This window comes from Tamandua tetradactyla, chromosome 3 (assembly GCF_023851605.1).
Source record: "Tamandua tetradactyla isolate mTamTet1 chromosome 3, mTamTet1.pri, whole genome shotgun sequence".
Classification (NCBI taxonomy): domain Eukaryota; kingdom Metazoa; phylum Chordata; class Mammalia; order Pilosa; family Myrmecophagidae; genus Tamandua; species Tamandua tetradactyla.
This window is the reverse complement of record NC_135329.1, coordinates 25,222,551-25,245,760: the sequence shown is the minus strand read 5'-3', so window position 1 is coordinate 25,245,760 and position 23,210 is coordinate 25,222,551. Positions and strand designations below refer to the sequence as shown.

Sequence of the window (23,210 nt, the reverse complement as noted above, 5' to 3'; positions counted from 1 at the left end):
CTCCAGGCTCTGTTTTCAAAAGGTTATTTCAGCTCCTGTGAGTCTTTCTGGCTTCCCTGGAGGTATCTTCCTTTTAATTTTCAAAGGTCTGTATCTAGGCATCTGCTCTCTGTATTGGCTCTGAGCTCTTTCTCTCTCTGTGAACTCTTTTAAGGACTATAGTAAACTAATTAAGACCCACCTGGAATGGGCAGGGTTACATCTCCATCTAATCAAAAGATCCCACACACAATTGGGAGGATTATATCTCCATGGAAGTAACCTAATCAAAAGGTACCACCCAAACAATAGTTCTTCCCCACAAGATTGTATCTGGGTTAAAAGAACAGGGCTTTTCTGAGGTACATAATAGTTTCAGACCAGCACACATGGTGACTGATGAATCAAAACAAAAGACAACTTAAAAGCCCTACGAGCTTGTAGCACCCTGCTGGTCCCTCTTCTGTCTCCTCCCAGCTCAGCACAGAGATGGTCCATGCTCCCGTATGAATCCCTGATCCTGATTCTGAAAGGAACAGAATAACCATCGTGCAAATAAGGGAGCATATTTGTCTAGCCCGTCTCTGTTGTGGAAGCCTAAGCAACTGAACCAGGACTCTTGTTACAGGCTTGCTGTCACAGAACTTTCTGTGCATTTAGAAGGTTGGCCACAGAACTTCCCTATAGATACTGTGGGAGAGCATCCCACAGTGTGGGAAACCAGTCCAGGGAGATGTGCCTGGGGCAAGAGACTGCTGTGCCTGTTGCTGTGAGGAAATTGTTTCCTAGGGAAGACAGGACATTTGTAACCATGTAATAGGAGAAATTCCTAGGGCCATACTCACATGCCCAAGATACAATCTTGGCACAAAAAGGATCAGGAAGGGCCTTTGGGCTTGATTTAGTCTCTAAACTCATATATGGATATTCCAGTTTGCTAAGGCTGCCAGAATGCAAAAAGCCATTAATGGAATGGCTTTTATAAAGGGAATTTATTTAGCTACAAATTTACTAATTTGGAAAAGCACATGGTAACATCTGCTGGGTTTCACTCCTGGCTTTTGGATTCACACTGCTTTCCCCAGGGTGGTTCCTTTCTGCATCTCTAAACATCTAGGTCTGAGTTGGCTCTGAGCTCTGCTTTTCTGACTCCTCCTTTTAAGCCTCACTCATTGCAGAAGGCACTCCCCTTAGCTGATCACAGATGTAATAAGCCATAGATGAACTTCACATACTGATGATTTAAGTCCACAGCAATAGAACAATTTGGCACCCCCCAGACCAAGTTGACACCTGAACCCACCTACTATAATGGATAAGCTCGAAAGGAGCACACCCCCACATGTCAATCCACAAAGACTAGAAACAGTGCTTTCTTTATTTCCTTTCTCTCTCTCTCTCTCTCTCTCTCTCTCTCTCTCTCTCTCTCTCTCTCTCTCTCTCTCTCTCTCTTTCTGTCTAACTCCTTGGCTCCTGCCATTCAAGGAGCCAGGAATATACTGCCAATATGCAAGATTAGAGAACAGAATCTCAGACTTTAAATTCCACTGAGAACACTTTAAAATATCAAAATATGCATGTTTCAACAAAAGATTACAAAACAAACAGATAAGAAGCACTGACCCAGTCTAGGAAGCATAACACAGCATTTGAAACCATCAGTGAGGAGGATTGTGCCTGGAATATGCCAAACAAAGATTTTTAAAAATGATCCTATATACTCAAAGAGCTAAAGGATAATATTGACAAATAGCAAAGGAAATAAGAAAATGATATATGAATACAAAGAAAATATCAATAGAAAGGTTGAAATTATGGACAAGAACCAAACATAGCTGAGAACCACAGTAATAGAATTTTAAAATTCATGATAACTGCAAAGAAAATATAAGAAAAAATGCAAGCTCACAGAGACAGAAAATAGAGTACAGATTGCCAGTGGCAAGGGACTGGGTGAATGGAGAGCCAATGCATAATGGATGTAGGGGTTCTGTTCGAGGAGATGGACTAGTGTTAGTAATGGAAGGTGATCAGGGTACTGAAATATTGTGAATGTAATTAATCCCCCTGAATGATATACTTGGGAATGGCTGAGATGTCAAAGATTATATTATATTGAATATATGTTCCCATTGTTAAGAAAGAGAGAAACTAAAGAGACAATGACATTTAAATGTAAGGCATAATCCTGAACAGGAACAAACAAAAGAGGAGCAGAGGGTTAAAAGGATATTATTGGGGCATGTGATAAAAAAATGGAACATGGACTGTAAGATGTACAATCAGTGCTAAATTATTTGAAATTGATAACTCCACTTAAAGTGGTTATGCAAGTTAATATCCTCATTCTTGGGAAATGGTCAGGGCAGTATTAAATGTTCAAAGAGTATGATTTATACAACCTATACTCATGTTCAGACAATGAATACATAGATAAATTGATAGACAGATGCAGATGGTTGGATTGATAAATGAATGGATGTATAAAATCACATGGCATAGGTGAAAAATGTTAAAATTGGTTAATCTGGGTATCGGGGTATTTGAGGGATAGGGATATGTTTCAGTTCTCTATATGAGATTTGTTTTAGTTTTGTAACTATTCTATAAGTTTGAATGTATTTCAAAATAAGAAGTCAAAGGAAAAATTATAAGCCTTAAAATCATTATGACTTTAGAAGAAAACAGGAGAATATCTTTGTGACTTTCAGATAGGAAAAAGGTTCTTTTTCAGGTCACACACAAATAAGATCATTAAGAAACACTTCAGTAAGTTAAATTTTCTTCAGGATTAAAAACTTGTACTCTTTAAAGGTCACAATTAAGGAAATGAATGAAAAATTCGCAGGCTGAAAAACTATTAACAAAAAATATATTTAGAGGGTTTCTACTTGATAAAAATGGCAACGTAAAATAATCCAGGGTGCCATTCATCAACAGACTCTTTGAACAACTAGTGAAAAAATGGAACAGCCATCTTTCTCAAAACTCTAGAAAACAGCTAAAAAGTTGCAAAATGGGCGAGTACTGAATGAAGAAAGGAACATTATAAGCAGTAGAAGCTCATGGCCCATTTGCAGACCCCTCCTCAACCCCCTGTCAAGTGAAGTGTAGAGCCAGTCCGCACACAACTGTGCCAGTGGGAACAGAGAAACTTCCACGCATGTGCATACTGGGCTGCTAATTGATGAGATGGCAGCCTGAAAGACTGAACTGGGAAATTAATCTCAGGCTCATACTTCCAGAACTTGCCTGCAGGCTGAAGCAGTTTGCAGGCAGCTAAAACAGTATAAGAAACAATTATATCCAAGCAGACTGAATAAAGGATTACCTAACTTAAGAAATACAATATAGCACACTGGTGGTGGAGGGGGGGTTGATGGGGCATTCAAACTACTGTAAATGGAGGGAGGGTTCAAAAGACATGAGCAAGCGCAAGCCCAGGATAAGGCGCACAAAAGAAAAAGGACCCTGCACTTCACATTCACCCCAGTCTATCTTCTTGATAAGAGGGCAAAACTCTGAAGTAGGGAAGTGCAGAGCCAACTTGCAAAGATTATGGAAAGTGTTTTGGCATGGGTTTATTTTGTTAGCTCCTGGCAGTCACAGAAACTTTCTGTCATATTATTAGCTGGACACAAACTTAAGAAACAATCAGCTTAAGAATTAAATTCCAGAGTTAACACATTAAAATATTAAAGTATATCATGTGCACCAAAGGAAAAGAAGACAAAGAAAGAAGCAGGAAATAATGGCCCGTCCAAGACAATAAGATAAAAATCCAGAAACCATCAATAGAGAACACTAGATTTTGGAAATATCAAAGAATGATCTTTTTTTTAAAATGATCCTCAATATATTCAAGGAGATAAAGTAAAATATAGAGAAAGAAATAAAGGCTATCAGGAAAATGATGAATGAACTACATGAGAATATTAATAAAGAGACAAAATTTTAAAAAGATCTACACAAAAGTACCCAAGTTGGAGGCCACAATAAATGAAATGAAAAATACCCTGGAGGAGTTTAACAACAGATTGGACTGGTAAAGGAAAATACCATGAATTCAAAGGCAAGACAATTCAAATGATATGGTCAGAGAAGCAGAAAGGGACAAAGACTGAGACAAGTGAACTGAGCGTAAGAGACTTGTAAGACACCATTAAGTATGCAGTACAGGCATTATGAGTTTCCTGGAAGGATACAAAAGGGGGAAAAGGTTGAAGAAATAATCAAATAAATAATGGTGGAAAACTTCCCAAATTCAACAAAAGACATGAATATACACAATCAAGAAGCTCAACTAAAGACCAAATAGGATAAACTCAATGGAACCACACCCAAACACGGGGTAGTCAAACTGTTGAATGCCAAAGCCAAGGAAAGAATCCTCAAAGTTGAAAGAGAAAACTGTCATGTATACTGGAGCCGCAATAAAGTTAAGTGTCGATTTCTTGTCAGTAACCATGGAGGCAAGGAGGTAGTGGAATGAAATATTTAGTGTTGAAAGAAAATAATTTTATACCTGGTGAGAATGCATTTCAAGAATGAGGAAAAGATTAAGACATTCCCAGATAAACAAAAGTTGAAGGAGTTCATCACCACTAGACCTGGCCTATAAGCAATACTAAAGGGAGTTCTTCAGACCGAAAGGAAAGGACATCAGGCAATGGATCGAAGCAGTATAAAGAAATAAAGACTTGGTAAAATAACTGTTTGGGTAATTATAAATGCCACTACTAATGGATTGTATTTTTTTTTGGGGGGGGGCGGGTCTATAAGCCATTCTTTTTTTAACTTCTTACAGACTATAAAACTCAAAAGCATAAAAAATAATGATAAATCTATGGTTTTGGATACATTATGCATAAGGATATGAGTGATAGCAAGTATGCCTTAAAATAAAGGGATAGAGAATTATAGAAATGGTGTAAATGTATGATATTGAAGTTAAGTTGGTTTCAAATCAAATATGACTGTTATAAATTTATGGTGTTAAATTTAAGCTCCATGATAACTACAAATAAAATACATTTTCTCATATATTATGAGAAATATACACAGAAGGATATGAGGGACTCAAAATGGTGCACTAACTAAAATCAAATAAATAAGAAAGAAGGTATTAAGAGAAGAATTGAGGCACAACAAGGGTATAAGACTTACAAAGACCAAATAACAAAATGGCAGAAGAATGTCCCATGTTATCAGTGGTTATTTTAATTTTATGTGGATAAAACTTTCCAGTCAAAAAGCAGGCATTGGCTGAATGATAAAGATAAAAAAGTATGACTCAAGTATATGATGTTTACAATGACACACTCAAATTAGAAGACATAGGTAGGTTGAAAGTGAAAGGATGGAAAAATATATACCATGCAGGTAGTAGCCAAAAGAGACCTGGGGTAGCTATACTAAAATCAGATAAGATAGAGTACATTAAAAACTGTTTAAGTGTGCATGGGTGGTTCAGTGGTAGAATGCTCGTCTCTCATGCGGGAGACCTGGGTTTGATTCCCAGACCAGGCACCCCCCCCAAAAGAAAAACTGTTTAAGGGACCAAAAAAAGGTACATGGAAAAAAAGGGTCAATTCAACAAGAAGGCATAGCAATTATAAATATATGCATCTAAAGGCAGAAAACAAAAATATATGACATAAATATTCACAGATTTTTAGGGCAAAACAGATGGTTCTACATAATAGGTAGAAGGCTTCAATGTATCACTTTTTAGAATGAATGGAAATGTATACAGGGGATCAATAAAGATTCTTGAATGATACTACAAACTACCTAGACCTAAGGAACACACACAGAATACTTCACCTAACAGCAGTAGAATACACATTCTTCTCTAGTGCACATGGTTCATTGTTCAAGACAGACCATATATTAGGTCCCAGTAAATTTTAATATATTAAAATCATGCAGTGTACCTTCTCTGACCACAATCAAATTGTGGTAGTTAGATTCAGTTGTCAACTTGGCCAGGTGAAAGCACCTCGTTCTGTTGCTGTGGACATGAGCCAATGGTAGGTAAATCTCATCTGTTGCTAATTACATCTGTAGTCGGCTAGGAGGCGTGTCTGCTGCAATGAGTGACGTTTAACTTAATTGGCTTGTGCTTAAATGAGAGAACGCAATGTAGCACAGTCTAGCAGCTTGGCATTTCTCATCTCAGCACTTGCAGCTCAGCCCGGGCCCTTGGAGATGGAGAAAGAAATCACCCCGGGGAAAGTTGTTGGAACCCAGGGGCCTGGAGAGAAGACCAGCAGAGACCATCCTGTGCCTTCCACGTAAGAAAGAACCTCAGTGGAAAGTTAGCTGCCTTTCCTCTGAAGAACCAACAAAATAAATCCCCTTTTATTAAAAGCCAATCCGTCTCTGGTGTGTTGCATTCCGGCAGCTAGCAAACTAGAACACAAATGAAACTAGAAATCAATAACAAAGGGAGAAGTGGGAAATTCACAAATATGTGAAATTAAACAGCACACTTTAAAACAACGAGTGGGTCATGAAAGCGCAAAGGAAATTAGGAACTACCTAGAGGTAAATGAAAATGAAAATACAACATACAAAACTTATGGAATGCAATAAGAGTAGTGCTGAGAGGAAATTTTAGCTCAAAATGATTATATTAAAAAAAGAAAAAAACGACCTCAGAGGGATCTAGGAAAAGACCAAACTAGCCCAAGTGAGCAGAAGAAAGAGAGAAAAAAGATTATAGAGATCTCAATGAAATACAAAATTAGATAAACATTAGAGAGAATCAATAGAACCCTAAGTTGGTTCTCTGAAAAGATCAGTAAAATCAACAAACCTTTAGCTAGACTGACACACAAAAAGAGAGATGCAAATAGTTAAAATCAGAAATTAATTGGGGAACATAACTACTGTACTCACAGAAATAAAAAAGATTATAAGAACACACTGTGAGTAAATGTACCCCAACAAATTAAATAACCTAAATGTAATGGGCACATTCCTATAAACAGAAACTACCTACAGTGACTTAAAAAAAAATAGATTTCAACAAACAAAAAAAATAAAGTGATGAATCAGTAATCAGTAACCTCCCAATTAAGAAAAGTCCAGGACCAGATGGCACCACTGGTGAATTTTATCAAACATTCCAAGGAGAATTAACCACAATCCTGCTCAAACTCTTCTGAAAAATTGAAAGGGAGGGAACACTTCCTGTCTTATTCCATCAGGCCAGCATCACCCTAGGACCAAAGTCAGATGAAGATACAAATGCAAAAGAAAATTATGGACCAAAATCCCTTATGAATATAAATGTGAAAATCCGCAAGAAAATTCTGGCAAACTGAATCCAGCAGCACATTAAAAAATTATATACCATGATCAAATGAGATGTATCACAGGTATCCTAAGGTAGTCCAACATAAAAAAAAATCAATTAGTTTCATTCATCCTTAGCAATAGAGTGAGGAAAGAAACCGCATGTATTCTCAATTGATGAAGAAAAGGCATTTTAAAAAACCCAGCACCCCTTCTTGATAAAAACACTCAGAAAACTAGGAACAGAAGGGAACTTTATCAACATGATACAGGCCATTTATGAAAAAACCCATGGTTAACATCATAATCAATGGTGAAAAACAAAAAACTTTCCCTCTAACTTTTGGACCAGACAAGGATGTCCACCATTACACTGTTATTCAGTATTTTACTGGAAGTTCTTGCCAGAGCAATTAGTCAATAAAGATAAAAGTCATTCCAGTTGGAGGAGAACAAGTAAAACTTTTCCTTATTTGCAGTTGATATGATCCTATATGTAGAAAATCCTGAAATATAAACAACAAAGCTACTACAGCTTATGAACAAATTCAGCAAAATGGCAGGGTACAAGATTAACAACAAAAATCAATAGCATACCTATACACTATTAATGATCCATCTGAAGAGAAAATCAAGAAAAATTGATTTGCAATAATAAGTAAAAAAACAAAAAAATCTACAAATAAAGTTAAGCAATATTTTGAAGGATTTATACACAAAAAAAACTGTATACATTGCTGAAAGAAGCCAAAGCAGACAAAAATAAGTGGAAAGACCCTCCATGTTCATGGATTTTAAAACTAAATATTGTTAAGACATTAATCTACGAAAGCATTTTACAGATTCAAATCAATAAACATATGAAGATCCCTCTTTGCAGAACTGGAAAAGTCAGTCATTAAATTTATTGGGATGTTGTGGTCCTGAATAGCCAAAATTAACCTTAAAAGGTATAACAAATTTGGAGGACTCACACTTCCTGAATTTAAAACTTATGGCAAAGCTACAGTCACCAAAACGGTATGATACTGGCACAAGGACAGACATATAAGCCAATGGAGCAGAATTGAGAATTCCAAAATCAACCTTCACATTTGTGGCCACATGATTTATGAGACGGTTGCCAAGTCCACTCAATGAAGAAAGAATAGACTTCAACAAATGGTGTTTGTAAAGCTGGATAGCCATGGGCAAAAGAATGATGGTGGACCCTTACCTCATATCATATAAAAATCAACTCAAAAATGAATCTAAGTCTTTAATATAAGGATCAAAATTGTAAAATTTATAGAGTAAAACATTGGCATGCAACTTCAAGACCTTGTGTTAGGTAATGTCTTCTTAGATTTTGTATCAAAAGTATAAGCAGCAAAAGAAAAATAGATAAATGGGACCTCATCAAAATTAAAAATCTTTTATTTATCAAAGAGAACTTCATCATGAAAATTAAAAATACAAACTGCAAAATGGGAGAATATATTAGGAAACTCACATATATGATAAGGGTGTAGTAGTCAGAATAATAAAGAAATACTATAATTCAGCAACAGAAACACAAGCAACCTACTTAAAAGTGGACAAAAGACTTGAATAGAATAGCTCTACATCATTAACCATTAAAGAAATGCAAATCAAAACTACAATGAGATAACATTTCACACCCTCTAGAATGGCTGCTATTTAAAAAAATGGAAAGTAACAAGTGTTGGAGAGGATGCAGAGAAATAGGAACACTCAGTCATTGCTGGTGGCAAAGTGTAACGGTGCAGTCTGGTGGATCCTTAGAAAGTTAAGTATAGAACTACCATATGATCTGGCCATCCCACTACTCGATATATATCAAAAAAAATTGAAAGCAGGGTCTCGAATGGATATTTGTACATTGATGTTCATAGTGGCACTATTCACGATTGCTAAAAGTTGGAAGCAACCCAAGTGTCCATGAATTGATGAACGGATAAATAAAATGTGGTAGAGACACACAATAGCATATTATTCAGTCATAAAAATGATTGAAGTCTTAATATATGGGACAACACGGATGAATCTTGAAAACAACATGTTGAACAAAATAAGCCAGACACAAAAGGATGAATATATTATATCACTATATGAAATAATTAAAATAATTAGAATAAGCAAATTCAGTCATAATTAGAATACAGTTTATTGGGGCCAAGGTGGGGTAGCAAATGGGGAGTTAATGCTTAATTGGTACAAAGTTTCTATCTGGGGTGATAGGAAATTTTTGTAATGGATGTTGGGATGATAACACAATGTGAATATAGTTAACGCCACAGTAGAAAGTGGCTAAAAAGTGGGAATTTTAAGTTGCATGTACATTATAAGAATATAATTTTTTTTTAATTTGCAAAAAGCTTGTATCTAAGTTGATTACAGTTCTTCAACTCAATAATAAAAGACAAATAACTCAATTAGAAATGGTAAAGATTTAAATTGGCAATTTATATAACAAGATTTAACAATGGTCATCAACCATATGAAAAATTTCTGTAAGGGAAATGAAATTAAATCACAATGAAATACTAACACAAAACTGCCAGTATAGATACATTTTTTTTAACTGACAAACCTAAATGATGAAGAGAACATGGAGCAACTAAAATTCTCATGTATTATAAGCAGTAATGTAAAACTGTGCAACCACTTTGGAAAAGGTTCTAACAGTTTCTGATAAAGCTATATATATATATATATATATATATATACACACCCCCTATGACCCAGGAAATTCCACTCCTTGGCAGTCACTGAAGAGAAATGAAAATACAGGTTATAAAGAAGACTTGTGTTGAGACTTGCTTATCACCCTGGAATGGTGTATTATAGAATTGTGTACCTTTAAAACTTTATTCATCTATACTCTTAAAAACTTTATTCATGATAATCAAACACTGGAAACAGCCCAGGTGCCCAGCAATAGTGAACTGGGATAAACAAATTGTAATTATAGAATGGAATATCACTCAGAAAATAAAATAACCAAATATCGGACACTGGAAATATCATGGATGAATATAAATAATATTATGCTGACTTAAAGCCTTATCCAAACAATTACATACATTGTGATTGTATTCATTATAATTTTCAGAACAGGCAAAATAATTTATGGTGAGAAAAAAAAGCACAGACATGATTTCTTCTGTGGGCATAGTTTGAGGGGAGTTGACTAGGAAGCAACACGAGGACAATTTTTGGAGTGATAGCTCTATATTTTTACAGAAATTTAGCTAACACAGATATATGCACTTGTCAAAATTCGATGAATGTCCACTTGTGATTTTACTTTTCATCGTATGGAAATTTTCCAGCAAAAGGGAAAAACTATAATCAAATCTTAAACTCTACTGGATGCTTGTTGAAATATTTAGCAGGAAGAACAATGGTGACTGCAATATTATTTGAAATACATAAAATTTAAGATGAACGAATGGATGGATGGATGGATAGATGGTGGGAGGAATGGACAAACTTATCATAAAATAAGTACGGTAAAATGTTAATGACCATATGTATATATGTATATCTTAATGGATCAATGGGTCTAGGTGTGTGTTAATGGACATAATAATATCTACTATAAAATTCTTTCTACTTTGATATATGTGTAAAAATTTATAATAAATTATTGAAAAAAGTGAATCCCATGCATCATGTAAGCAAAGTAGAAGATAATCATTTTTAGGCTATTTTGAGATAGTGTATATAAAACTTGATAAAGTACATTGCTCTGTAATAGATTCTAAATGAATATCTCTGCTGCTTTATACATATAACAAGTGTAACTTTTCACTTCTTACTGGATTTAATTGTTTGTAGGTACACAATTCTATAATATACCATTCCAGGGTGATAAGCAGCATTTAACAGTTGTCAGTGTAATAAGATTTGCTATTTGAGACACAGGCAATATAAAATAATTTTGAAAGCTGGCAGACCTGTTCGTTTGTCAGCAGCATCACCTGCTTATGACTCTAGGTAAGTTATTATTTCAGTGAACCTATGATTTTTTCCTCAGTAAATAGAAATTAAAGAACACTTGCTTAATAGGAATTGAGATAACTTCAATGAAAACATGCAGAAACTGCTTAATAAATGTCAGCTTCCTTTCATCCTTAGTTTGTCAGGATATGCAGTCTGTGGAAATGAACAATATGGTTATGTCAATAGTTTTATTGTATTTCTATACGTTTGTTGGGTAGGAGACTCAATCAAGGGTAGTTTTTTGCTTTTTATTGCTTGTTTTGTTTGTTTTTAGCTAATAGACCAGAGTGTTGATTCTCCAATACATTTTGCGTCCTACTGCACATTTGACAACTCTTCATGATTTTAATGTTTGAGATTCTGAGGCCGAGTTCTTTTGGGTAGGAATGAGCCAAAAAAAACAGTGAAAATTAAATTAAGAAAAAAAGTCATGAGAGGGCTAATGAAGAAAGTTAACGGCATTAGAATAATCTAGTTTATGTAAAATAACTTGATGAAGCAAGTTCTTCCCAGTTTACTCTCCAATAAAACTTGGTTTGATATGCACTTGAACTTTGAGAAGTCACTTAAAAATCATGTTTTTTAACTTTTGCTGCTTAAAGAAGCAATAACTCGGTCTTTTTCTTGGAGTGATTACATGAGGTAAGTCTCCTAAAACTAGCTAGAAGAGTAAGAATTCAAATAAAGTAGAGGTCACAATACTTGAAGAATTCACTTCACTGGTGGCTTTAGGAAAACAGATATTACAAATTATGAAATCTTTTATACAATAAATCACAATAGAACTTACTCTGTTCTTAAAAGATGAAGTATGAAGGTTTTTCTACTTAGCTTTATTTCATACAATAATTCTTCTTCATAAGGTCCCTGCAAAACAATATTCGTGACATTGTAACTGAGAAATCAGGATTTAGGGAATGATTTTGATTACTGAATCATTATCTAGATATTCCTTTTTGCTTTCTGTATATTGGAGTACACACAGGGAAATTCCTGAAATCTCTAAATTGTAATCCAGCTGCCTGGATCTCTGATAATGATTGTATAGCCATTGTATTCTGCCCCTGTGATTGTAAAAACCTTGTGACTAACATTCATTTGTACCCAGTTATATAGTTTTTCAACCTTAGAGTCCTGTAATCACTAAAGACAGCCCCTAATTTTTATTTATGAAGGATCTTGGTCAGCCCAGACCTAACCCACCCCAAGTCCAAGATTTCTTCATAACTGAGACTGGATCTAACCAAAGTGAGCCCACCTGACATTTGCAGTAGCTTAGACTTTAACCTACAAGTCACCTAGACCTCATTCCACCATTTTCTTACATATGTTCTGTGACTAGCCATGTAATCAATCTGTGCATGCCCAAATAATTAGATTGCCTATAATTATATCAGCTGGAGCCACTGTGCCCATTGTCTTAAACCCTGCCCATCTTTTCTGAAAAGTAATTGGCAGAATTACTGCAGTTCAGAGAGACAGATTTTGGGCTGCTAGGATCTGCTCTCCTACTACACACCTAGCAATGAACTCTTTCTCTCTTGGAAACCCCAGTGTCTCAGGAATTGGTTATTGAGTATGTCAGACAAAAGAATCCACAGACTTTGTTCAGTAACAATGTGACTTAAATTTGTTGAGGGTGGTAAGAGGGTAGAGGGGGAAGGTACAGATCTCCTGCAGCCTACCCAGCTGTCCTTTCATGCAAAATGATAAATGCTAATAAAATTGCATTTATAACAGAGCCAATATTATAAGGAAGATTTTACTTTCAATTTTTTTTTTAACTTTTTTTATTGTATAGTATAACATATATGCAAAGCACAGAAATAAAAAGGCAATAGTTTCAAAGCACTCTTCAACAAGTGGTTACAAGATAGATCCCAAGAATTTGTCATGGGCTACCATACAATCCTGTCATATTTTTCCTTCAAGCTGCTCCAGAATATAGGAGGCTAGAGGGCTTAAATACCATTTTATCATCACAAGCACCTTTTTTTTCCTTCTTTTTTTTTGAAAAATAACACATATACAAAACAGCTATAAATTTCAAAGTAGAGCACTACAATTACTTGCAGAACATATTTCAGACTTTGACATGGGTTACAATTTCACAATTTTAGGTTTTTACTTCCAGCTGCTCTAAAGTACTGGAGACTAAAAGAGATATCCATCTAATGATTCAGCATTCATATTCATTTGTTAAGTCGTATCTTCTATGTATAATTCCACCATCACCTTTGATCTTTCCATATCTTTCTTTAGGGATTTTTGGGCTATGGCAATCCTAAATTTTTGATATTGGAAGGGTCTGCACTAAAATGGGGTAGGGAAATGGAACTATCTTATGTTCTGGAGAGGCTGGGCTAGGTTTCAGGACTTATCTGGACCAGGGACCCATCTGGAGGCTGTAGGTTTCTGAAATGTTACTCTAGTGCCTGGAATCCAGGTGGAATCTTAGATACTGCTCTAGGTATTCTTTAGGATTGGCTGGAATGGTCCTGGTTGGGGGTTGGCAGGTTACGATAGGTAGCAAAGTCTACCTGAAGCTTGCATAAGAGCAGCCTCCAGAGTAGCCTCTTGACTCTATTTGAACTCTCTTTGCCGCTCATACTTTATTAATTACACTTCTTTTCCCCTTTTTAGTGGGATAGGATTGTTGATCTCACGGTGCCAGGTCTGGATTCATCCCTGGGAGTCATCTCTCACATTGCCAGGGAGACTTTCACCCCTGGATGTCATGTCCCAAAAGGAGGAGGACAGTGATTTCACTTGTAGATTTGGGCTTAGAGAGACTGAAGCCACATCTGAGCAACAATAGAGGTCCTCCAGAAGTAACTCTTAGGCATGCCTATAGGTAGTCTAAGATTCTCCACTACCTACATAGGCTTCACAAGAGTAAGCCTCATGATTGAGGGCATGACCTATTGATTTAGGTATCCCTAAAGTTTGACACAGTATCAGGGAATTCACTGATATCAAGGTTTAATAGTTCCATGTTCTTTCTCCCCTCCCTCAGGGGACTTTGCTAATACTTTTTGATTATCTGCTTCCTACTCTAGGATGTTTCCAGGCATTACAATAATCTTTACAGGATTAAAGGACTCTTTCTTATTATGTGCTCCCTGTGTTTCAATTGTTCAAATAAGCTACACAGATAGGTTGAATTACATTATGTACTATAGAAAATTTCAGTTCCAGATCAAATAAACCTTTCTTCCATATGGTCTCAAAGAGTGGTTCTAAAATACAGACACTGTCTTCCTTAGCCCTATGTTCTGAATTACTTTAACTCTAACCTGTTCAGCTTCATTCTTATCTCTAAATATCAGGTTATATATATAAAACAGCCTCTCAACATCCAGAAATAATAATCACTACTCTGGACTCAAATTGTTTTTTAACTAAAAATTTTGAAAGGCCTGTCCCCCTAGTTATAAAAGAGAAAAAAGGAGAACTGCATATTCTTCCCTCATCTAGAGATGTATCATGTACTCTTTGTCTTTGCAGTTTTCTCATGTATTCTGTTTATGTTTTTTGACAATTTTGTTTACATTGCTTTATACTTTACTCTTTGAATTAGCAATAAATCATGACCATTTTCCTATTCCAATAAATGTATTTTTATATCTTATGCTTTATGGTTTTGCAAAGCCTTGTACAATGTGAACAAAACTTCATTTACTTAATCTATATCTATTGTCTGAAATTGAATCTGAGGTGTTAACTTTAGTTAGACAGAATTGCATTGTCAACAGCATGGAAAAAATGTGAAGCTTTTGATAAATATTTCCAGATAACCATACAGAAGGATGTACAAATTTTGAACCACACCAGCAATTTATAGTGGCTCCTATTTCCTTGCATTCTTACTAGTAATAGGTATTACCATTAATGAAACATCTTTCAAATAATTAAAAATTATTTGTGATGAATTGTTTTCCTTGATGATCATGGAGATTGCTAATTGTTTTTCTTTTATTTAGTTAGTTATTGGTAGTTCTTATATGATTTTCTAAGCCATGCCTTCCCTTTTGCTATTGTCTTTTGTGGTATTTACTTCTTTATAACTCATAAGAATTATTTATAATGTAAGGCTATAATTGTTGGTCACATATGCTACACACATTCCTTCAGCTTATTGTTCATTCATTTATTCATTAGCTATTGCTTCAGACACAGTGATAATATGGAAAATATAATGATCACAAAATAGAGGTCACTGACTTCCATGGAGACCATAGCTTGGCAAAAAATTCCATATAAGCAAGCAAATGTAACTCAGTGTGCAAAACATTGTAATAGAGGAAATTGAAGTTCTGTGTTAGGGCTATTGAAAGAACAACCAGAGTTATGGAACAGTACATGCAAAGTTGCTTCTTTGGGGAAAGGTCTGCACTCCCAGAAGTTGTTGGAACGAAGCACCAACCATTATTCTCCAAGACCAAATTAAAGACCTAAGGGCTTAAAATGCAAATGCAAATGAAAAATATCTAAGGGCATTCATCTCTTTCTTTTATAATAGTGGGAAATTGAAAACCACCTAATGCTGAAGCTTGTTCCCCCTCATCTGCATTATCTATTTTCTACAATAACCATTTATTAATTTTAAAAATAATATTTTAAATATTGTTAATGGTTACATTGAATAAACACCCGTCTAAGGACAAGCCAAGCAGGCCCTATTGTTCCTCTGAAAGTTGACCAACTTTAATGATGAATCTGTCAAGCAAACAAACCTACAAATCAGATCACTGGGAAAGCAGAACGCTCAGGGATTTAATTCTGAGGGCACCAGCTCAGAATAAATGAAGTTACCTTAAATCAACCTGAAAGATGGTCCAAGTTGGTGGTGAAACTCCTGTTGTAAATTGGAAAATTTAAAATGTCATCCCCTAAGATCTGAACTTTATTCCTTTTCATTTCCTAATTGATTGAAGAGTTGCTCTCTGTAATTCCCCCCTCACACCATGCACCTGCCATAAACTGAGAGAATCTTTATGTTTGTTTCTGATTTGGAGTCAGAAGTAACTGTCTTGTGGCCTTGTGAAAGCAATAAATCGTATTTACTAAACCAAAAGCTGTCCTGGTTTGCTTTTCAGTAACCATTAGTTATTAAAGGATTTACCCAAAAAAATCAGGTAATCTTTACTGAAAATAAAAGGCAATTAAAAATAAAGACAAATTTTCACCAAAAATTAAAAAATAGTAAATAAAAAGTCTGTACCGGTATGTCAGGATCACGGGTGTTCTCAGCATGTCTCTTCTGTATCAGAGGAAGCCTTTTAGGATAAACCAGTTCTTCTTGGCCCTCTACTCCAAGGATTACCTTTTCTAAAGGAAAAAAAATAAGGGATGAATACATCTCTCTTTAATAATTATCCACAGTGAATGAAAACAGGAATTATTCTCATAGAGTTCACTGGCTCCCAATTATACTATGAAATGTTAACAACAACAATATGAAATATTACCTTCACTTTACAGTGTAGGAAATTGAGACTACTATTCATAGATTAAGAAAATGTAAGCAAAATTGGAAAGTAGACAAAGAAATAGCAGTATTCCTGAGCTTCTTAAGAAATTGTACCTTATTCTGCAATGATCATCTTGATCTTATTCTCTTTCTTATGCTTGCTATTGGAATGGACCATTTCAATGTAAATTACTGAATTTTTATCTCTCAGAGATATTTGCACTTAAATTCTTATCTCCTATAATTATGCAAAAGGTATTCACAAATCAACAGAATTTTAGTTACTCTTGAGTCAGTCAGTGTTAAACATAATATCCTTCTCAACTCCTATCAAATTAGTAGATGAAGCTTGCTTAATTACCATGTGGCAGTTAAGAATGGTTTAGGAGACATGGGGTTTGGGAGTCTCTTCTGAGGTTGCATCAAGATTTTACCAATTTATTAGCAACACATCTAATCTCTCTGATGTGTAAGCATTAGTCTCAGTATTCTCATCTGTAAAGTGGGGACTTTAAACAAGTCTAACAAAGTGATGCCTGCTACATTTTAGGGACTCAGGAAACGAACCCACCTTCTTCCTTCTCACTGTGGGTCAGAGTGTTTAAAAGTGGTATGACATTTCATACACTCACAGAATGTCAAGATTAGCAGTAATCTAGTCCAAATTCCATGCTGTTTTTAATGCCTTCAGCGACAGCCTTGACAATGGCCCTCAATCACACTCACAAGCAAGTATCACATTTTATTTCTGAATTTTTTTGTGCTGGAGATTGTTCCACAATCTTAGTAAATTCAGCTGAAGACTCTCTCCATGTCTCTTTGCCTCACCAATACTTGGGTCTTTAGTCTACATTTGGAGCTACAAAGAATAAGTCTAATCTTCTTCTGTACAATAGTTTTCATATATTTGGGGGATAGCTCTTGTCCACATCTGTGTCAAATCATGACCTTCCAAACTGCTTCAACTGCCCACAGCAGCTCTTTGAATTGTGAAATCTGATCTTTGGTGATACATGAAAAATATAACCCCCTCCTTTGAAGATAAATGATAAGTAATCACTGAGTTTTAGATTAATAGGCTTCTGGAAAAGGTATTGAGATTCTCTCTATAATCTAGCTTCTTAATGTTGATGAAGAACTGAGACTTAAATATATATCACATGCTTTGGTGAGAATTACTTAGTAGCAGAATCAGTGCAGAGATGGCCTTTTATATTGGGGATGCTTTTCAGACATCACGCTGCTGTAAGGAAAATCACTTTGCATTTTTAGTTATCAAACAACTGTCAGTTTAGTTTTTTTTTTTTTTTAACAAGAAGTCAATGAAATGAGTAGCATTTTATTTATAGGCTACTAGTTCTTGGGTATCTCATGTAGGTGCAACAATTACAGCTTATTCTCCCCTTCCCTAAAACTGAAATATGGATCAAAAAGTCAGGCGGGCAGCCTAAGAATAAGCCAAATTACAACCAGTTTGATCCTGGCAGTTTTAAGACCAGTCCTCCTAAAAAGTAAAGTTGGATTTGTTTTATAATATGTTTATACCTTATAAATATGTTTTGTTATGATTCTTGGCATAAAAGAAAATTCATAGTGATTAGAGAAAAAGACAGAAAATGCAGGCAAGAGGAAAAACCACCCTGCGCATTTCTATGTATAAACTGTATTTCTTGAAAACTGTATTATGATATATTGATCATACATTTGACAAAATGGTCACTAAAATCTCTTCCAATTCTAATTTTTATTGTTTAAACCACTCTAGTACTCAGAATACATTTTAATTAATTAGCACCATATCTATTAGAATGTAATTCTTTCAGTTCTGATTTCTGAGCTTCCAAATTTAAAAAGAAGAAGAAATCTCTTCCTGGACAAATTTTTAGAGTAATTTTATAAAAGGGAGGTATTTTTACATGATTTTTTGTCAGATTGGGGGCATAAATTTCAAATAACTAAATTTTCAAAGTGAGGAAAGTACTATCTCTAGTCTTTGTACCATATCAGATTTATAGAAGTGTAATTCAAATGTCTATTCTTAGCATTCCCTGACTACATACAGCTTGGCTGTAAGACAGTTGGAATTTAGATGCTGCAGATAATGTGCGTGTGTGTGTGTGTGTGTGTGTGTGTGTGTGTATAGTCTTTGCATATACTAGGATATTTTTTATTGAAATACAGTAAAATTTGATTAACCAGAGCCCTTAGCTAAAAGATTCATACTGTGTTTTTAGAGAGGAAAAGCAAGTCATGAACAAACAAGCTGATCACGTATATTTGTTCCAAAGGAAGTAACTTCAAAATTTACTGGGTTTCCATAGTTTAATCCAATCAGGTACATCTACAGCTCTTAAAATAATAAATAATACATGTTGCATTGTAGTTATTAATCCTTTCTTATAGTTGCCTTCCAGTTGAGTTGGAAGACACAAATTTTCTTCTACATCTCCCACGCCATTAAAACTTAAATCAGTGTGCCCTCTTTAAATAAAATTTGAAAGGAATAGTCTCTATGTCTCTGCAGCTATGTTATTGTATCAGTTATCAATTCAGCCTAGCATTTATATGGAATTAATTACTGATGAAGATGAAAGTTTTATTCCCTCCACTGTCTGTATTTCTCTTTTTTTTAATGTTTCACATTATACTCATTACACTTAAATTTAGTCAACTACCAAGACCCCCACCACAGCAATTAAGAGTGAACATAACCAAGGTTACCCTCACCAGGATGTTCTCAGCAAAAACATTAGTGAATATTTAAGGTCTTATCATTTACAAGTTTAAACTTTGTGACACATAACATCATAAAAAGAAAAAAACCCTGATAAAAAGATTAACGATACCTTTAAACTGAGAAATTAGTAAAATCATCAAAAATATACATCCAGGAAACATTCTGAATGATTCTGGTAGAAGAGAGGCACATGTGCTTGAGAAAAGATGTATGCAGTTCTTCGACCTTGCTTCCACTGCAGGGATGAAGAGATTAACCAACAAATGGGCATTTTTAATCAAGCACAAGGAAGTGCTCCTTGATCACATTGCACAATTTGGGTGCTTGAGGCTAAAACCTGGAGGGTGAACATCCTGTACTAATTAAGTTAAACCACTGAGGTTGTGGTGGTAGAGGTGGGTTGGGAATATATTCCTACATCATGCCTAACATAAATATGATTTCTTGATGTGTTAAAAATTCAAAATTGTGTTGTGTGTCTTTTTGTTATTGATAGTTCTTTATATGTTCTGGTAGTAGACCCTTCTCAGATATATGGCTAGCAAATATTTTCTCCCATTGTGTAGGTTGTCTTTTCACTTTCTTGATAATGTCCTTTAATGCATAAATGTTGTTAATTTCAATGAAGTCTATTTTTTTCATTTCTTGCTCATGCTTTTGGTACAATATCTAACAAACCAGTGCCAAATCCAAAGTCATGAAGCTATGCCCTAATGTTTTCTTCTAAGAGATTTATGATCTTAGCTCTTATATTTAGTTTTTGTATTTGTTGTAAACTAAAATTCTATAAGACTTTCATTGAATGAATGTATTTATACACTGAAGAACTAAGGGCCGGGAATTAAACCTAGGCATTTTAGTTACAAATGTACATTCTTATAGTACTGTATCACCTCTTTATAATTAAAGGCTTAAAGTATCATAGTTTGCTTTTATTGGATGTTTATTATACACCAGTCACTTTTCTTAGTTCCTTCCCTCCATCCCACCCTTCCACCCTCCCTCCCTCCTTCCCCTTCTTTCCTCCTTTTTGTTTCTCTCTTTCTATCTAGACCCTCTGGCTTTCTCTCATTATCCCAACACACCATGCTTTCCTCACCAAAGGGCTTTTGATGTTTCCCTACCTTTCCTCTCCAATTTGTGACAAATTGAATTTCTTATTCCTCAATTATCAGTTCAAGCATCACTCTTTCAGAAAAACCTTTCCTAAGTCATGAGTAGAGGTCAAGTTTATTTGGGGAACAGAGTTCTGCTCCTTTTGAAAGCTTCTACCTATAAGTCTAATTGTTTGGATATCTGTCTCCTCTCTAGACTGTGTTTGCTTTTGCATACTGTACTACCATAAACCTAACAGTGTCTTGCATACAGACACTGCATTCAATATAAATTTGTTGAATGTATGACTCAACTAATTTGCGGGAAGATTATTGTCTAATTACACCCTCAAATGTTTCCCCTCTTAGAAATTTTGAAAGTCTAATTGAAACAGCTTTAATCTAAATGACAACCTCTTCCAGTGAAATTTCTGACACTCTTTCAGATAAATATAAGAGGTGGCTAAAGCCTGATGGGTCTATTCAGTGTATTTGATCCTTCGCCAAATGAATACTGCTGCACTTATCAAGGGGAAATTACCAGCTTCCTTCACAGCTACAGTTGAAAAGAGCAGTTAATCTCATTGATGGGAACTTCATTGAGTTTGCCTTTGCTCCAGTTCAGATTCTGGTAAACAAAATAAACCAAATTTAAAAATGCCAATCCTGGAATCCCAATGATATTTTAGTGCCATATTAAATGATAAAGTTTTAAGGCATTTGTCTGATGTCTTGGACAAGTTATGGTTAGGCTAACTTTCTGAGTTATATGAATTATTAGAAATCATCATGATCTATGGTTAAACTAGGTGAAACAACTGAGATCTTTTGAAAAGGAAATCCACAACAATGTTTATGTAGCTTACTCAAAGCACATAATCAATAAGGGGATATCTGAGATCAAAAGAATATCTCTATTTAATTTTTTAAAAAAAGAATATTTCTGCCTGGCTCTGTGTTCCTTTTATTGTTGACTTGTGACTCTCTTTATTTTTTTTAAGTTTAATTTTCATTCATTTATTTTATTCCAGAGAATAGTTTTCCTTCAGCCTTTAAGGACTCAGCCCCTTACATGGGCTTCTGTGGAGGTTGTGGGGCAGCACATCAGTTCTAAATCTGGATGGGGTGTCTGCTTCTTTCCGAATTCACCGAATGGTTTCTGCCTGCCTTTGCTATGAATGGTACAGCTCAGTAATGCAGTTTCACATGCAATTTAGGAAGCATGTAAGCTTCGACGACACTTTCTTTGGAGATATCCCTAATGGCTGCAGCCTCCACTATGTTTCTAGTGATAAACTACTGGAATGGCCTTGTACTTGAGCATGCAGATGTCACAGCTGTGCAAGGAATAGGCTGCATGTAGCCACTGCCCTGTTTGGCATGACCGCTGTTCCTTCTTTTCTTTGTCATCTTGGAAGGAACACCCTGTGTCTCTCCTTTATGAGGGCAATAAAAACATGTTATTCTTTCTCCCAATCATCCTGTAATCAATCTTTTGAACAGAGACAGACCATTATTCCTAAATTCTAAACTCTATCAGATTGCCAGTGTAGGTTAGTGAAAAAAAATGAAGATTTTATAAATAATCTATAATTTGTTCTCTCTGCCAGGTCAAAACCCTCTGTATTCAACTTAATATGAGCACTAAAAGATGCAAAACTATTTCATTTAAAACAACCACAAAAACAATGAACCCTGAAACAGATTTCAAAAGCAAAGGGGTTTGGTATAATCCACATATCAAAACAAAAGTAGATTTTAGAGAATGTTTAGACCAGTTTGAGATTTCTCCCTTCTTCTCTTTTTTTCTCTACTGCAAAGATCAGTGAAGCAACCTCTCATAGAAGGTTCTCTAATCAATAACTAAGCTTCCACAGGGAGTTCTGAGGTTGTAATTTCTTGCCTGCATTCCTTATGGCTGCTGCAATTGGCTTTTTATGAAGTGATCAATGAAGAGTATTTATCTTGAAGGCCTTTGTAGCCTGGTGCAGAGAGGCTTCATCCTCCTCTTGATCTCCCTTTGGAAACAAATCCTTCTCCAGTCTCTTTCATCTAAGATTCCTCTGTCTCTCTCTCTGCCTCTCTTTCCTTCACTTCCTTTCCCATTCTCCTTCTAGCTAGTAACTTGGAGTGCCAGTCTTCAAACCTACTTGTCCGGTGGAGGCCCAGTAGGGTAACAGATGATAAAGAACATATTCTGAGTCAGAAGCAAAAGTGGCATATTCTGCAGACCAGCAAAGCTTACCCTTTATCACTTTTATAAAGAGAAACATGAAGAGTATATGCAATAATCAATCCAGAGTGAGTGAAGAAAAATAGCTTACTCAAATTATAACAGTAATGGTGAAAACTTCAGCTAGAAATACTGAGATAAATTAATATTTTCTGTCTGACTTGCAAAGAGATATCATTTTTAAGTACTGCAAGCACACATTGATCAGAAGAACTTGTAATTCTCTTTGTAAATTCAGAGGCTAATTTCAGTCAATTAATTATGTTTTATGAGCACTGAAAAGAACACCACGTTTGAAATCAAGAGCTCTGTGTTCCCCTGTGACTAAGTCAGCTACATTTCACAAGTCACTTGTTTCTCTGGATCCAATGTTATGTTTTTAAA

At 35.3% G+C, this 23,210-nt stretch overlaps 1 protein-coding gene and 1 non-coding gene across 2 annotated transcripts in view; one reads left to right on the top strand and one right to left on the bottom strand.

Moving 5' to 3' along the window:
• The window catches only part of ADAM7 (ADAM metallopeptidase domain 7), an 84,256-nt gene extending 64,596 nt beyond the window's left edge, over positions 1 to 19,660 (bottom strand). Inside the window, exons 1-3 of the mRNA XM_077151703.1 lie at positions 19,609 to 19,660; positions 16,514 to 16,620; positions 12,080 to 12,156 (exon numbers count right to left, since the gene is read on the bottom strand). Coding sequence (XP_077007818.1) covers positions 12,080 to 12,156; positions 16,514 to 16,620; positions 19,609 to 19,660 — 236 coding nt within the window. The remainder of the gene's footprint in view (positions 1 to 12,079; positions 12,157 to 16,513; positions 16,621 to 19,608) is intronic.
• TRNAE-CUC (transfer RNA glutamic acid (anticodon CUC)) lies at positions 5,438 to 5,508 on the top strand. The gene has a single exon. It is a non-coding gene; the product is annotated as a tRNA-Glu (tRNA).
• Positions 19,661 to 23,210: the final 3,550 nt, after the last annotated feature.